Below are 21,773 nucleotides of genomic sequence, written 5' to 3' on the forward strand. Positions count from 1 at the left end.
GCACCATGTACTCCTACAGGTAATACTTGTTATTTGAGGACGTGCATCCAGCACTATGTACTATATTGTAGTTTTTCATAGTTTTACCGTTTAATCCGTACTCCGCTGTAGAGCTCCACTGCACGCACCTGTGTTTACTTTCTGTGCTCTGTTCTCATTGGTTGTTGAAGGGACTCGTTCAACTTAGAGTTGGTCTAGAGTTTACACTACGTGACTACGTCCAAATTCGGGTCGAAAAAATCAAACATTTGATATGCTGCGACTGGTCTGAACGCGCTTTTGAGGCAAAAGTATTTTTTTCTTTATTATTTTTCTTCATTAGTTCAAGAAATTGCAAATAACAAAAATGAATGCAACTTTAAATCAGATTATTATTATTATTATTATTATTATTATTATTTATTACTATATATTACTATTATTTAGGAAAGTGGGGCTGTACAGATGAGTGGTGGTATAATTATTGACTTGTAGTCATGAACTGGAGCATCCTTCTTAATCAGCCTCTTTTTCTCAGTTCTTTCACGTTGGCCAAGCAACTATGAGTCTGAAAGAATGAACTGATAAAAAAATGAAAAGATAATTCAACCAACTTCTAAACCAGAACTTTTAAGTTTGGAAAATATTTCTGTATGCTGGTTAAAAAAAATAATAAGATGATTTTAAGATAATAAAAATGTAATGGGGTAATGTGTCTGTATAATAGATTTTCCTGACACCTAAAATCACTCAAATTTACTTAATGTTCATTTTATTTTAATGGAAATGAAATAAATGAAGTGTGCTCTCTGGGTTTTGCCCAGTGCTGCATTTAAGAGGTGTTTGAACGTGCATTAAGACACTGTATCTGTGAATTAATGCACATGAGCTCGCCTTTGTGTGTCTGTATGTGCATGCCTATTTGTAAGTGTGAATGCTGGCACATTGATGGTGACTCACCGGTTTAATATGAGCCTGTGTGAGCCTGCAGTGTGGATGGAGGACTGCTGTCCCCTCCCCCCTGCAGCTGCAGCCTCCTCAGCCTCTACTTACTCCTGCCTCCAGTCTACAGCCTTACCATCCCCTCTCCCTGAGGACATGCCCAGCTAAAGCAGCACTTAGCAATGCAGATGTGAGCCCTGCTGCTGGGCTTTAGATCCGAGTCAGAGCAGAGCCATGTGAGTACAGGACTGGCTTCGAATGCTAATGCCACTTGGAGCACTCTAATTGGGCCACTTCTGGAGCGGGACAGACAGAAGGGGCCATGTTTTCCTGACATTAAAGAAAACAACTTTCAATTCTGAATCTCCTGAATAATGAAGGACTCTGTTTGTGTGTGTGTGTGTGTGTGTGTGTGTGTGTGTGCGTGTTGTTTATCAGTGTCCTCTGATCTGCTCCTGAGCTGCCTTGTTGTTGTTCATGATGATGAGGACTGTTGTCATTAATGAGTTCATTTAGTCTGTAACATTATTGGAATCTGGGTTCCATCCATCAGTGTGCAGTGCCTTTCTGCTGATGATGTTGGCAACTGTATTTAGCAGTGTGTGCTGATGATGGATCAGTACGTGTGCCCACAGAGACAGCAGGAGGCTTTGGAGAGTGCTTCTTCTTCCTTCTCATCTGGCCTGATTAGCTGGTGCCAAAGCTGGGTGCCTGCAGGGTCCTCCAATAAGAAAACAAGACAGCCCCTGCAGTCATCACAAACAGTCAATGCACAAAATGGCTTCCATAGGGTTATCATGCTGTCCCCCAAAGCTTAAACGCTACAGTCATTCCATAGCCTCACAGAGGGAAAGTTTTGTTGGCATTGCATCACGTCAGCATGAGAGTAAATGTGCTCCTGCTCTCCACTGACAACAGAGGATTGGTATTGTGTATCATGACGTATATGTCTCTGGTGATCAGTGAATGATTATGAATATTGGAGCTGTGCCTGCAGTATGAAATATAAGTGGCTAAAAACATCTCTATTATAATTCTGAGTTCTGCCGCCACCCCTGAAATATTGTTAAATAAATAAGTTTTATGTTAGTTCCAAGCTCTCAGCAATGCAGTTACACAATTATGTGCTGTTCTGTATTAAACATAAACATATAAAGATGGGTAAAGACCTTCCATAGGTTTTAGCCTGACATGATTGGTGGAGTTATAGTTTTTTTCTTATTATTTCCTCAAAACAATTAATTCAGGACGAGGCGACATTGTGGCACAAGAGTTAGTGTCACTGTCACACAGCTCCAAGGTCCTGAGGTTGTGGGTTGGGCCCAACTCTGGTGAGGTGTTTAGTTTGTTCTTCCTGTGTCCGTGTGGGTTTCCTCCGGGTGCTCCAGTTTCCTCCCACGGTCCAAAAACACACATTGGTAGGAGGAGTAGGCTACTAGGCGTGAGTGTGTGAGTGAATGTGCAAGTGTGTTTTGCCCAGCAAAGGACTGGTGCCTTATTGGGAAATATACAGCTGAACTGCTTCACATCAAATTACTGATTAAAGCTAGGTGTCTCTCTTTTTTCACTGGAATGATTCCCACAACCTTCATTAGTAGTGAACAAAAGAAAAAGAAAAATCATTACATTTTTGGTACCCTACATTTACCCAGTAGTTCTAAATATTGCACTTCCCAGTTAAAAGCATTTGTACATGACTTCTTTCAAGTCAGCATGTGTATAAATCTGTAAAAGAGAGGGATAGAGAGTGACAGAGAGACAACTGAGAGAGTGTAAAGATCATTGCTTTTGGCTGGTTTATTTAAACCTGACTCCTGAGAGAACATTTTAATCAAACACACGAGTGACACAGATGACCCTCATTAAAATTTCACCTCTAAAGTTGACCATTTCATAATCATTCCTCATTGTGATCTCATAGTAATTATATTCCCCCTTTGCCTATCAGTATGTGCCTGTGCAGGTGTGTGTGTGTGTGTGTGTGTGTAGATGTGTGTGTGTGTGTGTGTTTATAAGGGACTGCAGGGTTCAATAAGTGACATACAGGGAGCAGGAGTTTTGCAGGAGACAGAACAGCCGTAGGGATGAGGCTCTTTTAAAGTATAAGGTGAATGGATATGGATTTGTGTGTCTGAGATCAGATTGAAGCCATTAATGTCTGAGCACTTTCTGGCTGCCCGGCACTGCAGAGGAAAGAAAGCTCCTCCATTCTGATTCCACAAAAACCAGCAGCAGACCAGCCCAGTGCTGTCAAGTATGTCTTGGAGACATATTGATTTAAAATGAATATTCATCATGTTAGACTATGTCACATACATTTTAAATGCACCAACCAAAGAGAAACCTTCAATGTATTTTATGTTGTTTTTAGTCCTCTTATCACTCTAGGAAACAACACTCTAGGCTACAAATTTGTATTACTTTTTATTTAAGTTTTATTGTATTGTAAACAAATTGTGTGTTTTAGACTGTATATTTATTGCATGTTATTGTATGTTGTATGTTTATTGGATTTTCTACCAGGCAGAATTATGAGTCAGGAGAAAGTGGGTTTTAAACAGAGGATGTTTTTTTAAGCGCTAATCAATGCCTGATTTTTTTTATTTTGAATACAGACTACAATACTGTAGGACACAATGCAACAATGCTTTATTGTCTGAGTTATTTTTTATGTGTGCTAGGTTGTTTTGTTGTATAATTGTACAAATACATAGCCAACAACATTAGCACAAGCTCAGAAATCCCTCCTTAGAAGCTTAATGACAATGTTATTCTTGGTTCTCTGCTGACCAGTGGACAACACTCTGATGTGAATGGTAATTCCTAGGTATTACAAGTGCCTAATGATTACTTTGCTTTGGTTATTGTTGCAGGTCAACGGGACAGAAATTGAATATGAATTTGAAGAAATTACGCTAGAGCGGGTAAGTCAAAGCTGGGATCTGTTCACTTATATAGTTACGCTAATGGAGACTTACACGCAGATACTTACGCCTAGGGCATATCCTATAGGAGTGCCATGCATTGTTTTACACTCATGTGGAATATTCTGCATGCATTTTGCTCCTGAATCTCACTTGTGCAGACACATGGGCGTTAAGCATGGCAGGGCAGAGCAATGGGTTGCAACATCATGGATTAGATTCTGCTGCTAGATTCTTAGCAATGCACAAATAACTGTGCATAAAATTCATTTAATTAACACATTGGTTATCAAAATTAGTAGTATAGCTAAGGGCTCATTATGCATAACAAAGATCAGCACAAGCAGCTGTTCAAAAAGCTGTCACTGATATATGCTGTCCAGCTAGTAAATTTAGATGGGTATTTACAAATAAGCAACATTATTTGTTAAGCTTTCTGAAAGACAATAATTGCTGTTATAACTGACGTATGGGTTTTCTTGTACCCTAAATCCTCTACATCTGCTTATTTACAATGTTCATCATCTATTATTTTTAACCCAGGAAATGACAGCTGCATTAGTTTTATGTATATTGAAAATATATTCTGTCAACTCTAATTTGTATTGTCAGCTTGACATTCTACAGCTCATGTTCACTGAAAACATTTTGAGGCATTGGATTCTTACTAACACAGTTGCTCCATCTTTCTGCCTGAAAGGTCTTGTAATAAACATTGTGTTCCACAGGCTACATTAAGGCTAATTGATCTCCGAGGATTGCTGGCCCTAGCAGAGGCTTTGCAGGGATGGTGGTGTTGTGTGTGTGTGGTGATTCAGCAGTGTTTTTAATTGGGTCGCAATGTTTGCATGTAAAGACTGGTTTGCACTCTCTAGGCAGTGGGTGTATGTATGTGTGTGTGTGTTCATGTATGTTTAATAGAGAGGGGATTCCAGCTGCAGGTGACATTTTGACAGCTGTAATCGGATCGGCAGGACTGAAGACGATGCAGGGACAATTGTAAAGGTCAACAGCACCAAGGGGAGCACCGATTTGTCAAAGACTGGCGCCTGGAATCTCAGAGTGTCTGCCCACTACTCCCTGTGGGAGACACTGAGATAAACTGCTCTTAAACTGGAAACAGTCTCTCTTTCTCTCTCTCTCTCTCTGTGAATGGAAATTGGAAATGTTTTGCAGTCCAATAATAGAAGTTTAAAGTAAAGGACGATGATATATTACCTTGTTTTGTAAAACTAGGCGTCTTTTATGGGCAGTGTTTATATGCTATTAGTCAAATAATTAAAATGATAAATTGCCAGATGGTGTGTAGTTCATTTCAATTCATTGCATTCACCTTATTTGCCTTTTATTGGTTTGTGCTGTGTTGGTACGAGTGGATCAGACACAGCAGTGCCGCTGAAGTTTGTAACACTGTGCCCACTCACTGTCTGCTCTAATGCACACTTCTGCATTCATTACTATGTGAATATAAAATACATACAGTCTGTGTCATATTCATGCAATGACGAGAACATTTGCTGCATCCCCTTGTGCTCTATCTCGTCACAGAGCTACGTTGGCCTTGGAGAACACTAATGTGTTTTCTCTGTCTCTTCAACCTTTGGAGACCAATCTCTTTTAATCACAAGAGCCCTCTTCATTCCCCTCAAATGCAATTAATCAAAAGCTCCAAGAAAATGACAATTTACTTTATGCCGACGCATCTCAAGCCTCACCACTCGATTTGCAGTGCGCACATAAACACAGCCTGTCTGGACGAGTATAATTAGTTCTATTCTGTTGCTCTCTGGGGCTGTTTGTCTGTTTATCAGCCTGAGAATCAATTAAAGTGCATTAGTCTCATGCTCATCCCTCGCAGGAACAGCACTGTGCTTGGGTGAGAACCAGATAAAGTTAGTTTCAGCAATAGTTCACAGTTACTTTTCAGAGATGTATCCTTCTCTGTTTTGTGAGAGCTCTTGGAGACTCTGATTTCAATTCTGGATTTTTGCCGTGTGTGGTTATAAGGTACTGCAGGGAGGGCATAGAGCAAAGCAAATGAAAACATGTACAATGCATAACACTTGTAATAATCCCTCTGTAAAGGGGATTTGTCATTTTATTTTGTTTAAGATAAATTCCAGTGGAGGTTGGAAGCCAGACTTGTACCTGTGTCAGAGTGTGGGGCTTGAAAATATTCTTGTCAACAAAAGAAGGGCAACAGCAGATAATGTTTGGAAACTACTGCTGTAGTGTATTACATTGCATTTGTTGATTTGTTCTTACGCATGAATATATCTTCTCTGTCCACAGGGTAACTCAGGGTTGGGGTTCAGTATAGCAGGTGGGACAGATAACCCACACATCGGAGACGACCCCGGAATCTTCATCACCAAAATTATTCCCGGAGGAGCAGCCGCTGAGGACGGCAGGTTACGGTGAGTGTGAAAGAGTGTGGAATTTTTTGGGACACAGCATTCGTTTAGAATGTTCATAAGGGCTTAATTAATGAGAATGAAATATTAAATCTACTCTGTGACTTTAAATGGGACAAATATCTTGCTGTTCCTTGCTGACATATTTTGCCTGCAGTTCAGCTCTAATAGTTCATGTCTCTCTTTCTCTCTCTCTATCTCTCTCTCTCTCTCTCTCTCTCTCTCTCTCTCTCTCTCTCTGTGTGTGTGTGGTGTGTGTGTGTGTGATTAACTCTGAGCTCTGTATCTCACTTCTAATGACACTCCTGAGACAGGAGAGTCTTCAGTAGGCACACACACATACACACACACACTCTTCTCACTGATTGTGTTAGGAAATGGATAAGACCATTAGAGCTGATTCAGGAGATGAGTGCTGGGCTATAGAGGAAGTGTTTTTTTTTTCTTATTGCAGCATGATGATTGTCTCTGTGAGATGCCCCTCTTGATGATCAGAAGCTGATTGAGAGGGCTGATTTTTTACAGACAGCCGTAATTGTAAGCCAGAGAGATGAAGAGAGCAGAACTGTTTGGGTGTATGTGAGTGTTTGGGGTATGTGTGGAGGTGTTTTCTATGAACAGCAGGTGTGTATGACAGTCCTGTCTGTGTGAGTGTTGGGCTGTTCTTTCTGATTGGTGGTCTGTCTTTTTGCCCTTACCCACCTCTTACACTCTCCCTGTTATTCTTCTGTTAGTGTCCTGTTAGTACAATGAAAAAATTAACACTTTGGGTTTTCTTAATTTTTTTTATGTCAAACGACAGCATGTAATTAAATCAACTACCTCCAGATTTATCATTTTAGCAACATGTATTCATTCTAATTTTTTTTATTATTTTTATAAGAAATTGACTATGCAATAGTCAGACCATACTTAATTTATTTCATTTACATTCAAATAATAGTTACGTATTTGGCATTTGCTTTTAAGGGTTTGTTTCTGGGGAAATTGAAGATGAGGTAGTTACCCTCTGCTGAAGTGTTCTCTGTGTGTGTGCCAATGACCCTGAAACAACACTAAGGAGGGTTCTGGAACCAGGAACATGTCAGTCCTCAGGCTATTTGTTAATATTCATGAATATTTAAACTGAAATGCCACAATGCCACCAGGTAGTCAGCCGAACTAGAGTGAGGGAGAAGCGTGGCAGCACAGTCTGATGGCTTGGCTCTAGTGATGGCTTGGCTCTAGTGATGGCTTGGCTCTAGTGATGGCTTGGCTCTAGAGTAACTTTAGACTAGAGTTAAATACACTCCCAGTCACACCCAGTATAATGCTCAGGTACATTAAAACAAGTGTTTGCTTGACTTATTCGGAAAGTAAAACTCTACAAAGGACTTCTTAAAAAAGGTGCTATTCAGTTGTATACCTTTAACCAAACCCTGAGGAACTCTGATGGGTCAGAGGTCAACATTTGTTCAGTGAATTCAGTGAACAAAACAAGTACAACATTTTAAATAAAAAATTGTTATTATATATTTATATTTTATTATATATTATATTGCTTTCCACATCATAATTTTCATTTAAATACACTCTCTACACTGCAAGATTTGTCAGTGAAACAGGGGCAGTGCAACATGTACTCTGTTGCCATGTGTAAAAGTGTGTGTGTGTGCGGTGTGTCCCAGCTGCTTTCTGTGAGCAAGCCTCAGGAGATAGTTGTCCTTGTACCAGAGGCTGCCACAATCTGGAACTCTCCACAGGGGTGGCTAACCATACAGCAGGGTTTTACACAACTCTAACTTTGTGTTTGTGTTTGTGTGTGTGTGTGTGTGTGTGTGTGTGTGTGTGTGTGTGTGTGTGTGTGTGTGCGTGTCTGTAGAGTCAATGACTGTATCCTGCGTGTGAATGAAGTGGATGTTTCTGAGGTTTCCCACAGCCGTGCTGTAGAGGCGCTGAAGGTTGCTGGCTCCATTGTCCGACTGTACGTGCGCAGAAGAAGACCCATGCTGGAGACTGTGGTGGAGATCAAACTCATCAAAGGACCAAAAGGTTTCAGACTCAAACAAAAAACTTCAAACACATTCCTATTCAGATTATGGCATCAGCCTAGTCCTGGACTACACAGCATTTTCAAATGTAATTGGCCATTGAAAGGAAGATATAGTCCAGGACTAAACTTAATCCCTCTCTGGGAAACCACCCAAAAAGTCTAGAGTTATTACTTTCTTTTTGGTATGGTATCATAAAAATGATTACATCATAACATATACTGGTGTATATCTTATAGTTATATAACAGATTACCACTTTATGCCAATGTACAAAGTTTTTTAATGTTAAATAATGTTTAATGTAATATATATATAAAATGTATTAAATGTACAGGCTAAAGCACTAAGGTACAAAGAAAAAATAAAGTGAGGGTCGTTGTGGACAACAAACATTTTAATTAATAATAATAGTATGTTTAAAAATATGTCGTAAGTACTAATTTATCATAATGATTTAAAATTTGATTAACGTGATTTTAATTATGAGGCCAATAAGGTTAATAAGCAATCATCTACAGTGTTCATCATTCTGGACGTATCTTTAAAAAAACAACAGCTAGAGTATTAGCATCAGAGCAGAATTATTTAATACAAGTTCAAGTCATAATAATGCATCCATTTTGGTTCAGCAGGATGTCTCTACACAAGTAATGACCTGCAGAATTATTGTAATATTAAAAAATTACTTTTGTTATTATTCTTAATAGATGCAACTTCTAAGTTGTACATCTTGCTAGGAAATATGACCTATTTTTACCTTTCACAAATCTCTTAAAAAAATTGTTTTCCACACCAGAGTCATGTTCTTGGCAGAAAGTTAGAGTTAAACAAAACAGTAAATACTGTGCTTATGTGCAAGCAGTTTTTTATTTGTTATATGTTGTTTATGCAAGTTGTTGTTATGGTCAGAGTGGTAAACAGAGCACTTTTCTAAGAAAGGCACAAGCTGCTTTGATGCATTATTTAGAAATCTGAGAGGAACACGCATTATACACACACACACACACACACACACACACACACGCACACTCACACACACACACGGCAAATGCAGAGGAAGAGCTGCAGGCAACACACACAAATTATCATCAGTGCACAGTCTTTCCAAAACACCAATGTTGCAAACTCCAAAAGCTGTCAAAACTTAACAGCACTTCCCTGTATCTGCAGCTCTGCACAGGGCAAAGCAATGACTTTTAATCAAGCTGCACACTGTGGTAGATTTAAAAGAGTGGGTCTCATTGGAAGTCCCTTAATAAAAGCTGAAGCTTCTCAAGAAGCCTGGAAAGAGCAGCTGTTCCATTTGAAAGTTGTCATTGTATTAATTTCAGAGAGCTGCCTGGGCCCTGAATGCTATAGAATACTATGTTTAAAAGAGTAGCTACTGAAATATGAAGTAAAAAGCATATCTGATTCCTTTTCTTTATGCCTTTCTCTCTCTCTCTCTTCTTTATTCAGGGCTGGGGTTCAGTATTGCGGGTGGTGTGGGGAACCAACACATCCCAGGGGATAACAGTATCTATGTCACAAAAATCATTGATGGTGGGGCAGCACAGAAGGATGGCAGGTTACAGGTTGGCGACAGACTGCTTATGGTGAGTTATAAACGTCACAAAGGCATTGAGAACTAGCTGCTGTTTGGGATTTGGGCATCATTTAGAAAACTTTATCAAAAATCCCATTCAGTTCAATGATTTGTTTAGGTTTATGTTTCTTTTTGAAACATAATCTATACTCCAGGTTTGAAAAGAGCTATGTTGTTGTAACTAATTTGAATTAGACACTTACTAGACTTTATGTGATTTAAAAATTTCTTGTTGCCACCACCTTGTTAAACTTTTGCCCAATCAGTTCTTATGGAAAAAATGAATGAAATAAAACAAACACATTTGAGGGTAGAGCATGGATAGAACAGCTGTATCTATCAAAAGTAGATTGTATAGATCCTAGAGTAAAGCCTGAATGTGTTGCCTGTTTTGCAAGAAATCCCCCAAGTATAACAGTCACATGTAATTTCGAGGAATAAGAGGAGATCCAAAGATTTTTAAGTAACTCAGAGCACTCAGAGTAAAATCTGATGAAATCAAATGCAATAATGGTACATCTAAACTTTTAATTGCCTTAGTGAAACCACAGTTAATCAACTTTCTTGTTCTGCATCATCATTTAGCACTGTGTACTGTACAGACCTAATTTCACTGAAAATGTAGAGAGATAATTGCTCTAAAGGGCGGCACGGTGGCGCAGCAGGTAGTGTCGCAGTCACACATCTCCAGAGACCTGGAGGTTGTGGGTTCGATTCCCGCTCCGAGTGACTGTCTGGATGGTGTGTTCTCCCCGTGTCCATGTGGGTTTCCTCTGGGTGCTCCGGTTTCCTCCCACAGTCCAAAAACACACGTTGGTAGGTGGATTGGCGACTCAAAATTGTCCGTAGGTGTGAGTGAGTGAATGTGTGTGTGTTGCCCTGTGAAGGACTGGCGTCCCCTCCAGGGTGTATTCATGCCTTGCGCCCGATGATTCCAGGTAGGCTCTGGACCCACTGCGACCCTGAACTGGATAAGCGGTTACAGATGAATTAATGAATGAATTGCTCTGCAAGTGAATTTATGATATGACTTAACCTTATGCTTAGTTATAGTCATTTGAAAGTGGGCTTTGTACAAATTGCTTTACCTTTTAATATTAAAAAGACTTTTATTAAAAGTTTACCTATATGCGTTATTTCTCCACTTACATTCATTCAGTTTTTTTGTTGTGTAATGGGGAGTAAGAGAAAGATGATCCATTACAACAGTTTTCAGTGTGTATAAACAGGGAGGTGTGACTCGCTACACAAAAAATGATGTAATTCACAGACTGTATTGCAGCCTAATTAAAAAAAAAATACTGTCTTACGTGTAGCTCTGCAATCGTCTGGCTAAGGAGACAGCAAAATTTGATGTGCTACACACTCTCCCAGTACATTATACAAAAATTGGACAACTTGTAATCAATAAGTGTTTGTAAGTGGGTGCGATCTCTAAGAAGCACTCTCAAGGAGCTACTGTTGATTCAGCACCAAAATCTGGCCTGATGCTTAGCGTAATTCCTGCTTGTAGCTTTTAGATGTGCAGAACAGTGAGAGCTCAGCTAAAATGTAGTGTAACTTGTTTCCCTCTCTCCTTGCAGTAGTTTAAGACTCAGGCTCTGCTAGAACTGAGGGTCATTAAAGTCATTAAAGCTGAGTTTGATTCAATTAACAGGATCAGTGCTGTGTGTAATCCTGTGTGTGCAGGGCACATTTGGCTGCACTGATTCGCTATTGACTACTGAAGCATGTTGAATACTGCAAATATACTCAGTCTCTCTCTCTCTCTCTCTCTCTCTCTCTCTCTCCATCTCTCTCTCACACATACACATTCTCTCACACACACACACATCCCACCACACACTCTCTCAGGTAAATAACTACACTCTGGAAGAGGTCACCCATGAGGAGGCAGTAGTCATTCTGAAGAACACGTCGGATGTTGTATATTTGAAAGTGGGGAAGCCCACTAGTGTTTACCTTTCAGATCCCTATGGGCCTCCAGATATTACCCACTGTGAGTAGCTTTTTCATACACTACAGAAATACAGTATCACATTAATAATGATGGTGGATGCAGTTTAAAATGATAATGATCAGTTTACTAGTTGTATTCATTATGTTTGTTTGTTTGTTTATGTATTTATTTGTTTGTTTGTTTATTTGATGATTGGTTGAATAAATATTTTGGTAGCACTGGTATCAACTACTCCTTGATTATTTCACTCTTTTACAAATCTGCACCAACTGTAATGTACAAGGCAAATCTGCGAGTAAATTATTTGCTTTCGAACTGATTTGCTGTTTTGATTTGCTCATGTGATTTTGAGGAAATAGAGCTTTATTATTTAATTGGTTGCTGTCTTTCTCTACTGTTTCTCTCTCTCACTCTTAACTCTCTGCAGCCTTTTCCCCTGCTATGGATAATCATATCTCTTCCGCTGGTAATAACGGGACTCTGGAGTATAAGTCCAGTCTTCCTCCCATCTCCCCCAGCCGCTATTCGCCCCTGCCTCGCCACCTGCTAGGGGAGGAGGATATTAACAGGTTGGATGGCTTTTCATTTTTACGGTAATTCCCTCCCTCTCTCCGCCAGACAACAAAGTCCACAGGTAGAATCTGTGTAGACCCACCCCTAGTGTGTCACTGTGTGGAAATCCCAAAGGCAGGGTGGGCAGGATCATCACAGCTCGTGATGGGATTGCTTTGGGATTTTAAAGCCCCTTCTGTCCCACTCTGTCCACCCCTGTTAGTCCACCACCCTGTCCCTGGTGTTGTTCTGCTTATTGAAACATCCAGTATGAATGTGACTGTGCTGTGTCGTTGTTTTATTGGAATGAATAGAGCGACAAATTCTGCGTGCTGCCCAAAGCTATTGATAATTGCCAAATACACCATTTAGTTTACAGATATTCCCACATATATCTATCGTATATGTATTTACTGTTTTGGAGTCAGACTGAATATATTGTTTTAATCATGTATTCAAACTAATGTTATCATAGTGTCAGAGAACTCTCACTCTAAACAGGGAACTCTGCAGTTTCCCCATTAGCAGAAAAGAGTATGGACATGTCAGTTCCTGATCCTATCACTCTATAGAACCTTTAGAAGAATTGATATTCTAACTTTCAGAAACTATTATTTATGTTTTGAGTGTGCTGCCCCTTATATGACACTACCATATTAAACTCTGTGTGCTATCTCTGTGAGGAGAGCAGATGGCGTCCAGGCTTGTTTGTCTGTTTGTGTGCTGAGTTGTTTTGGGGGTTATTTTAAGAGGCATATGGTTCCTGCAGGGCAGGAGATATTTCTGACTGGCTGCTCAGTGTATAAACCTGAGACGATACGACTGGAAGAGGCCTACATACAGGACATCTATAAACTTTAGATAAAGAAATATTAGACCTACACTTACACAGTCTCACTATGTAGAACACTGCCTTATTCTGTTGTGCTTAAAAGAGTTTATCTAGCAAAAGTACCCTATTAAATATATTGAGAGGGTCATCAGTGATTTATTCAGTTCTTAGGGTTTGTACTTAAAAGCAAACATAGTTTAATTGTAACTAAGTCATTGCACAACACTGAACTTTGGTAGAAAGCTTAGATTCTAAACCTTTAATTAATAACACATTTGTTTTGTCTCTGAGATGTTTTCTCTACATTACCCAGAGAACAGTGAACCAGTAGGTAAGGGATATGTAGGGGGTGGTGCTCCTGATACCATCTGTCACTTATCCCTTAGCTAAATTCTCAGCTAGCTTAGAGATCTCTATACTGTGTTTCACTCATACAGACATACCACGTGGATGCATTAAGTGTTATGATATCAAGTTAAAACGTGCAATTATGTAATTCCTCTCTGGACTTCTGAGGGTTAATGTCTAAATGATCTACATAGTTAATGAAAGACTACACACCATGAGCTTAATGTGCCTGCTTAATTACATGAGTTAATGACAGCTATATACAGTTAAGCTCTGGAATGTAGAGTGGGTCATCCATCTCTTCTCTGCCATGCAGACTTAGTTATAGAGGGCGTTAAGGTCAGATTGGGCTGTTGTTGCGTTAACAATAAGAGTGCTAAGCCTCTAGGGCTCTCAGTAGGGATATTATTGTTGGATAATTCAGCTAGAAAAGCAGCCATTGGGCAGGGAGTTATTTACAGCTGATATGGCTGTGCAGACAAGTGCCCTATGTGTGGAGCTGAGAGGGACCTTTGCAAGATCCCAGAATTCCTGTGGGCTTTTTGGCTTACAGCCACTTTACATGTTTAGAACTACATTATCTTAATGCAAGCAATAGAGAGAGGGTGGCAAAGAAGGGGAGCATGTAAAGTCACTCAGCATTTTAAATCCTGTTTCCCAATGTTAACCACGAATTAGTAATGAACTGTAGGAGTGACAGGAGGGACATTTCTTTGAACTCCAAGACTAGGATTAACATTGCATCCCTAAAAGCTTAGCTGACTCCAGGTGCCTCAGCTAGGCTTGGCTAATCTACTAGCTTAGCCCCTGTGATCCCCCTGGTGTCCTGTGATGGAGGAGCTCTCAAACATTTAAAGGGTCGCAAATAAACCTCCCACAAGTCATTGAGTGTAATAGCAGAGAGTAGAGTGCTGTGACTTTAAACCTGTCATTAAGTGATAGGAAGAATTGATACAGGCAGATAGGCTAAGGTGATTCACAAAGCTTTATGCAGTTTAGCATAATAAATACAAACCAATGCCATAGCTCTACTGATGAATAATGGATTGTCTGTGACAGAAGGCTGAGGACTGTGTGTTTATGCAGTGTATGTTCAGGAGGCTGGAGGCTAGGATGCAGTGTGGCGTATTGCGGGGAATGTAAGTAGGAGAATGGTGTGTGGGTGGTGAATTTTAGTAGTCAAGAACTCTTAAAAGCTCAAGTGTATGATAAAATATATGGGAGGTCATGCCCTACACTGCTTCATTAAAAGTATCACAAACACACAAACCCATGCACACATAAACATACCACTTTGGTCAAGGCCACTGCATTTTGTCACTCTAGGTAAAATGTAATTGTGCTGCTTTCAGCCATAAGCACAAATTAAATGCTGTAGCACTAGTGCACTCATGCTTTTCAACACTATCACAAAGTTGTTAAACAGTTAGTTATTCTCAAGGAAACACACAGTGGTCAGCTGCACTCCAACAAGAGCTGCAATTTCTTTTATTCAATAAACAATTGACACAAAACAACTGGCATTATAACCACAACCAGTTTCTCATTTTTGGATATAAATAGGATCCACCAGAAAAAAAGAGACTGCTCTCACTGCAATTCACAAACCTACATTTTTCCACATTATACTGCTGCTTATATGCTCTTCAGAGTGAAATGATTTCACATCCATCCCCAAACAAGTCTGCTGTACATGAATCATTCAGTTGCTTTAGTGGAGCTCACTACTTCTAGAGAGATACCTGTGATTGACGGTCATGTGTCAGTTTCTAGTATTTTCCATTGGTTTTTTTTATTTACAAATGAAATTTTTTGTGTTATATAATGCAATATTTTGATACACTTTTGATACCTTTTTATTGAGGACAGTGGTTTTAGAGCAGTTTAGAGAGAGAGAGAGAGAGAGAGAGAGAGGGCAATCTCACATTAAGGATGTGTGTGTGTGCGTGTGTGTATAACTCTTGGTGATCATCAGCACATGGCAGTTCTCCTGACAGGCTGCAAGTCAGCATGAAAAAGTGTGTATGTATGAATACATACATTTTTCTGGAAATGGCAGTACAGCGTTATCATTATCTTTGCATACATAGGTGTGTGTGTGTGTGTGTGTACTAATGCAAATTACAGATTCTGTTTGTTTGACAGGCAGTGTAAATGAAAGCAGTGCAGAGAGTGCAGAACACCTACGTTTTGGGAGCTCAAGGGATGGGCAGGGTGTTCTGGGATAGCAAAGGAGATGGCACAGAGATGGCAGTGTAATCACTGCTGCAGGCATTTGACCAGTGGCTTTAGGACTGTCCCAGTCATGAAACTGGAACTAACAATAAATTACCATATAAATAATTGTGATTAACTCTTTATATTTAAACTATTAAAATATAAACCAGACATTGTCACATTGGGTGGCTAACTATTTAGCTTCCTAACTGGCAATGCTTAGTAGCACTTAACTGACAGCAGTCAGAGTTCAAGCTCAGTTACTACTGATTTTATACCACCAGTCAGAAGACCTTTTCTGGACTTTGAAAGACACATGGCATATATCAGTAAATGTTTTTTTCTGCTTTCTCTTTTTACATGCGTTTGCTTTAATGTGGCCAATGAAAACACGCTCAGTTCCTGAATGCCCTTTCATGAATGTCCATGGAATAGGTGGAGGGCTCTTCTCAGGGCCATGGGTATTATGACTGTTCTGAGACTATGGACTGTGAAATTTAAGTGTGCTCTCAGACTTAAGGGGTTAAAACAAAAGGGAAGAAAAGGGAAGAAAAGGGAACAGATTGAAAAGCAAAGTGTAGGACAAAAGAACGGCGGAGAAAGAGAGAGATGGAGGGTGGTGGAGGAGAGCATGTCAGAGAAGATGAGTGGTGAGGTGGGAAAGCAGGAGAGGAAGAGAGAATGCTTCCTCAGGCTTTGTATCAAGGAGAACCATAAAGTGCAGAGAGAGAGTGGGGTGGGGGTGTAAGAAACTGGGCCAGTTTTAACAGCTACTCCTGTGTGGCACCATAATCTACACAAGGACCCAGCCATGTTAGGTACAGCTCCAGTTGACTAAAGCTTAACTAACTGCACTAACATTGTTACTGCATAAATATCATTACCTTTACTCTCTCTCTCTCTTTCTCTCTGTGTTCCTACAGTCTGGCTGCAACATATTCATTCTGCAACAAAACCTCCTGTTGTCTGAATCTTAACCAACTGTAACATAGGCTTAGAACGATAGGCCTCTAGATTAAAACTAGAACTTGATTAATTTATCACAGATCAGTCTCATTATGAAATTGTATGCAGCATCAAAAATGATCTAGATTGCACATGATCCCCACAGATCCATAAAAATGTAAAAATTAACTTTTTGATGCACTTCAATATTTTCCTAATCTTAAAATCCTGACTCATAAGTACTTATCATTGACTTTTTTCATCACAGTAATGATACCAGATGAGTTATATAGTGTTATTTTCCAAGTTATAAACCGATTAGCCTTGTTCTACATTCATTATACTTTTCATCAGCTCCAGCTGTAGTTTTACTATTGAAGACTGTCTGTATGTGGCTCTGTATAATTTGTGGACACCCTCTCAATTCAGGTGTCAAGACCCTCACAGGAAGATTGCAGATATCATTTGGGTGGGGGTGGAGTGTTAGTATGTGTTTCGCTCGTATGAGTGGATCAATCCCAGCAGTGCTTGAGTTTTTAAACACTGTGCCCACTCACTGGTCTCTCTATACTGGTCTTACACACATGAACTCTGGAAAATCTCTAGTGAAACCCAGGAGTATCAGGTCCAGATATGTCTGGGAGTGGTCCATTTACACATGCAGCACACAGCGGCAGGTTTTCTGCGTTAGATGGGCTCTTGCCGCAGGATGTATGCTTCGTTTTTGCTTGACTCTGATTTTACAGAGAGTCTTCACTAGGGGTTGATAGTGGGATAAAGTCAGGGATTAATGTTTCGCGTATTTTCTTTCACACATACAGCTCCTCCGATGAACTCCTGAACTTTTCTGGGTTACCGTGCATGTCTGAAAGGGGCTTATTAGACACGCACACTTCGTTGGTCCACCTTGTAGATGTAAAGTCGGAGACAGAGTTCATATGTTGCTGCACAGTTTGTGTTTGATCAAATAAACATAACATCTTCAAAGAGACAGCAATAGAGAAGAGTAATAGAAATGGTTATTTAAATGAATCTTAAAGTGTTGCCTCATGCACACGGTATTAGTTTTGTCGTATTGCTGCAGAGACACAAGACATGTTGAAGATGTTGAGTGTGTGTCTGTTGATTTTGTTTGTCCACACCTGTCTGAAGTCCGGCTGTCCCTTTCTGAAGGATGTGCTGAGTTGTGTCTGTGGATGTCCAGCTCCCTGTTACTGTCTCAGCGTCTGCATGCAGTGTCCAGACCTAAGCACCTTTTAGCACTTTCAAACAAAACACACCTCAGTAAATATAGAGTTGATTTGTGATTGTGTGTGTGTGTGCGTGTGTTGACTTGCTGTCTCTCTCTGATTAGAAATCCCTCCTTAGATGACGGGGAGGGCCACAGGTTTGATTCCCAGCACTTCCAGTTGAGGTGAGAGTCAGACGTTTGAGATCTGGGAGTCTTGTGTAGATTTGCACAGTATGTTGTTCTTATCATATTACTGTTTTCTGTGGTACTGATATCACAACAGTATGTGAATTTCTGTTTCTGACACACACACACACACACACACACACACACACACACACACACACACACACACACATACCTCAAATGTCTGCTGTCTGTGATAACTGCCTCCCTCACACACAACTCCAGTGAATCCTAACATAACCTACTCTTACATCAGCTGTTTTCATGCAAAACACTCATTTTCTCTTTGTGGACATGGTGTAATTTGGGTTTAGTTCTGAGTGTGAGGGATGGAAAGTGTGGTAATATAATACCAAAAGAAAGAAAAACAGGAGTGAATTAATGTGGAAGGAAGTGTGTGTATGTGTGTATGTGTGTGTGTGTGTGTGTGAGAGAGAGAGAGAGCGCTCAGAGTGTGTGGGTGAGTTTGAAATAAAAAGATGGGGGATCATTGAATGTCAGATAAAGCACCAGTGATGCAGAAAGCCCCTGAAGAGACACTTGTGTGTTGTTCAAACTGACCATAGCTTTGTTTCAGAGTAATGCAATCCCACTAGTGTGAATATTGAGGCTCTGATTAGTAGTATTACTAATAGAACTTATTTAAAATAGGATTACATGTTGAAGACTGCTATCTGAAAAGTCATGTGACAATGCATGTTGAAAATATGCACGCTGAATAGAGTTAATGATAAACTGTAAGTATGTATGGTTTCTGCAGTAAACTGTAATCATAAACTGTAAATACCAGCCTGTATAAAATATTTCCAGCAGGCCAAATGTAGGACATTTTTGGAATGTTCTGTCTTTATCATGCAGCCCTAATGATAAATTGCATTTACAGTTGACAAGACAACAAGTTAAAGCAGGTAAAGCTGAATCATTCTAGTAATGCGTCTAAAAGCTGTTCTGAGAACTGAAAATGCATGTACAAATTAAATGTCTGTGTTAAATTCTCAGCTGTATGTTCCCTGTGGATTGTGTAAGAGGGTCATGTTTACAGGTGCATAAGGTGTTTGAAGCCTTGAAGACTGTGTTTCACAGAATCTGAAATGGCTAAAGCTTAACTAACTGCACTAAAACCCTTAATGATCCTCTAACATTGTTACTACATAAATATCATAACCTTTATACTCTCTCTCTCTCTCCCTCTCGCTCTCACTTGCCTGCACACTAACACAAGGCTGTTGTACTTTCTGCTTTCTTTCTCTGTTTCTCTCCCTCCCCAGGCCTCCAGAGCCCGTTTACAGCACTGTGAATAAACTGTGTGATCGCGCCCCTTCTCCCCGTCACTACTCCCCTGTGGAGTTCGATAAAAGCCCAATGCACTCCATCCCTTTCCCTCACTACCACATAGGCCTGCTCCCTGACTCCGACATCACCAGGTACTGACCACACGACTCTTTGCATGCAAATGAGGCTCAACTGCATGCTCAACTCACTACCTCCTTACATGTGATACCCCTCTCCCTACCTCTCTAACTTTAACTCCTGCATGTCTCTACACACTAATATGTCATTTGATATGGTCTAGAACAGGGGTGCTCTAATTAATGACCACAATGCCCCTTGATCAATTGAACCTCTTTAAATAATGTGAATCAGCCCTTTTCCACAAGAAAACAAGTCTGAATATTGGTCTACACTCACTGATAATTACTTGGAAGCTTGTGATAACCTGTACTCTGGAAAAAAAAAATAGATCTCAAGCCAAAAAAGTGTGGGCACCCCTGGTCTTGAGTCTGCCTTTCTTATGGTTCTAGTGATTTGAGAGAGTGGTGTTGAATATTCCAGTGCCAGTCTTGAAACCTCACCCTTATTGTCATTCTTTCTCTTCATTATTAAATTGTTATTACATTAAAACCTGTTCATTTACACTGTATTACATATAATATACATTTCATTTTTTTTTCTTTTCTATACTTTTAAAAATAATTTTCAAATCATAATAAATTACTCCCTCTATGAAGCATTGTAAACATTTAGAATATTTAATTCCATCACAATTCCTTTGTTTGTTTCAGAAAATAATTATAAGAATAATAATTAAAACAATTAATAATAATATCATCCATCCATTTACCACTAAAATTGTACTTTCTAATGGTTATTTCCCTACACCTCTTTAATCATTTAAACTTGTGTTTTGTTAGTATTTAATCTGTTGTGGCTAGATTGGTTTAAATTATGAAAAGACTATAGAGGGCGTGACATATTAAAGAGCATTTAGACAGATGTTTCAGTTGCACACCATTTGAATGTTTCAACAATGTGAAGTGTCTCTCAGCCCTTGAATGCTTTATGCTGTTAAGCTTTATGAATCTGCATTGAGCACACATTAATTCATGCCATGCAGTCATGGAGAAAATTAAAAATCAAAGACACACGATGTAGACAAGATGTCATCCAGATAAAATGGTTTTCAGTTCAATTTGGAATATGAGTAAAAAGTCATTATATACCAACAGCAGTATGTGTCTGTCATAGAAGACATCTGCATCATAATGTTCTTCTTTGACTTTGGGTCCTGAGGTGTTTTATAGTGTTTCTGTTGGATGTTTCTTGTCCAGTATGAGTTTTGCATATTTCAAATAAATAGGTGTAGCCTCCTAAAAGCTAAAATTAATAAACATACTCAAAATGTGAGAGAGAAGCCAAAAGCCTGGCACTATGTGAAGAATATAACAATAATGTAATCAGACTAAATACAGTCTGTATGTGGATAGATATTATGTTATGTGTAAAACTGAATAAAGCCCAAACAGTATAGAATTGGATTAATTGTGTATATTATCTGATAGCATGGCCTCCTATACATTGTTTAGTTCTTGTGTCTCCATTGAGGCTTAAAGCTGCTTTATAAATAAAGCACAGTCAATTCCCTTACTTTGAGTACATTTAAAAGAATGTATTGATCCATGCTGTTTGGTGTATTTGCTTTATTTAGTTTTTTTTTCATCCACATCCTTCACATTTATGATGATTCATGGTACAAGAGTGTCTGACCCCAATCCCTACTCTGACTCTCTCTACTCCCTCCAGCTTTTTGGTTTTTCTCTGGATTTATCTGTTGTGTGTAGGAGTTATTGACACATAGTCAGAGTCTGGAAGCTTGCAGGATGTAGAGAGGGCATGTCTGCAGCAGTTAAGTTAAGCACCATTACGACTGCATCCAGTCAATTTGTTCTCCTTTATTCACTGTGTAGCTGTTTTCATTATTGTCTTTTTGAAAGGTTTGATTTTAAATGACTATAGAGCTTGTATGTAGAGTGTGTTTTTTTAGCTTGTACTGCTGATTAAATGAAGATGCATATAAAGTTTATAGTTGGGAGAATAATGGCATTAATGCAAGGGGTTTTATATCATAAATATAGTGTGTGTGGTAGTCTCTGCCTTTTTTAATGCTACAGATGGCTGTGGAGCATTCTGGCTCTTGCTGCTGCACCTAGTGCAGTGTATCAATGTGGGAGGACTTTGTTTACTGATTTGTTTAGGATTTCAGTGATCAGGGCATGACAAAGTAAATATTAAAGCATACACTAATTGGCTTCAGAGGGAATTGGAATTATTTTTATGTTAAATTGTTA

The 21,773-nt window shown here is 39.4% G+C and overlaps 1 protein-coding gene across 20 annotated transcripts in view; it reads left to right on the plus strand.

Moving 5' to 3' along the window:
- Positions 1–21,773, plus strand: part of dlg2 (discs, large homolog 2 (Drosophila)) — a 248,182-nt gene that overhangs the window by 171,544 nt on the left and 54,865 nt on the right. For 10 of the 20 annotated variants that reach the window (XR_010796099.1, XM_066651051.1, XM_066651057.1 and 7 more), the window contains 8 exons: positions 3,795–3,845; positions 6,138–6,262; positions 8,121–8,290; positions 9,750–9,886; positions 11,731–11,875; positions 12,264–12,429; positions 18,085–18,144; positions 19,416–19,571. Coding sequence is in view for 19 of the 20 variants with exons in the window: in XM_066651051.1 (XP_066507148.1) it covers positions 3,795–3,845; positions 6,138–6,262; positions 8,121–8,290; positions 9,750–9,886; positions 11,731–11,875; positions 12,264–12,429; positions 18,085–18,144; positions 19,416–19,571 (1,010 nt within the window). In the remaining variant the exon portion in view is untranslated. The remainder of the gene's footprint in view (positions 1–3,794; positions 3,846–6,137; positions 6,263–8,120; positions 8,291–9,749; positions 9,887–11,730; positions 11,876–12,263; positions 12,430–18,084; positions 18,145–19,415; positions 19,572–21,773) is intronic. The other 10 variants (XM_066651059.1, XM_066651062.1, XM_066651068.1 and 7 more) reach the window with 3 other exon arrangements.

The sequence above is a fragment of the Hoplias malabaricus genome, chromosome 18 (genome assembly GCF_029633855.1).
Source record: "Hoplias malabaricus isolate fHopMal1 chromosome 18, fHopMal1.hap1, whole genome shotgun sequence".
Classification (NCBI taxonomy): Eukaryota; Metazoa; Chordata; class Actinopteri; order Characiformes; family Erythrinidae; genus Hoplias; species Hoplias malabaricus.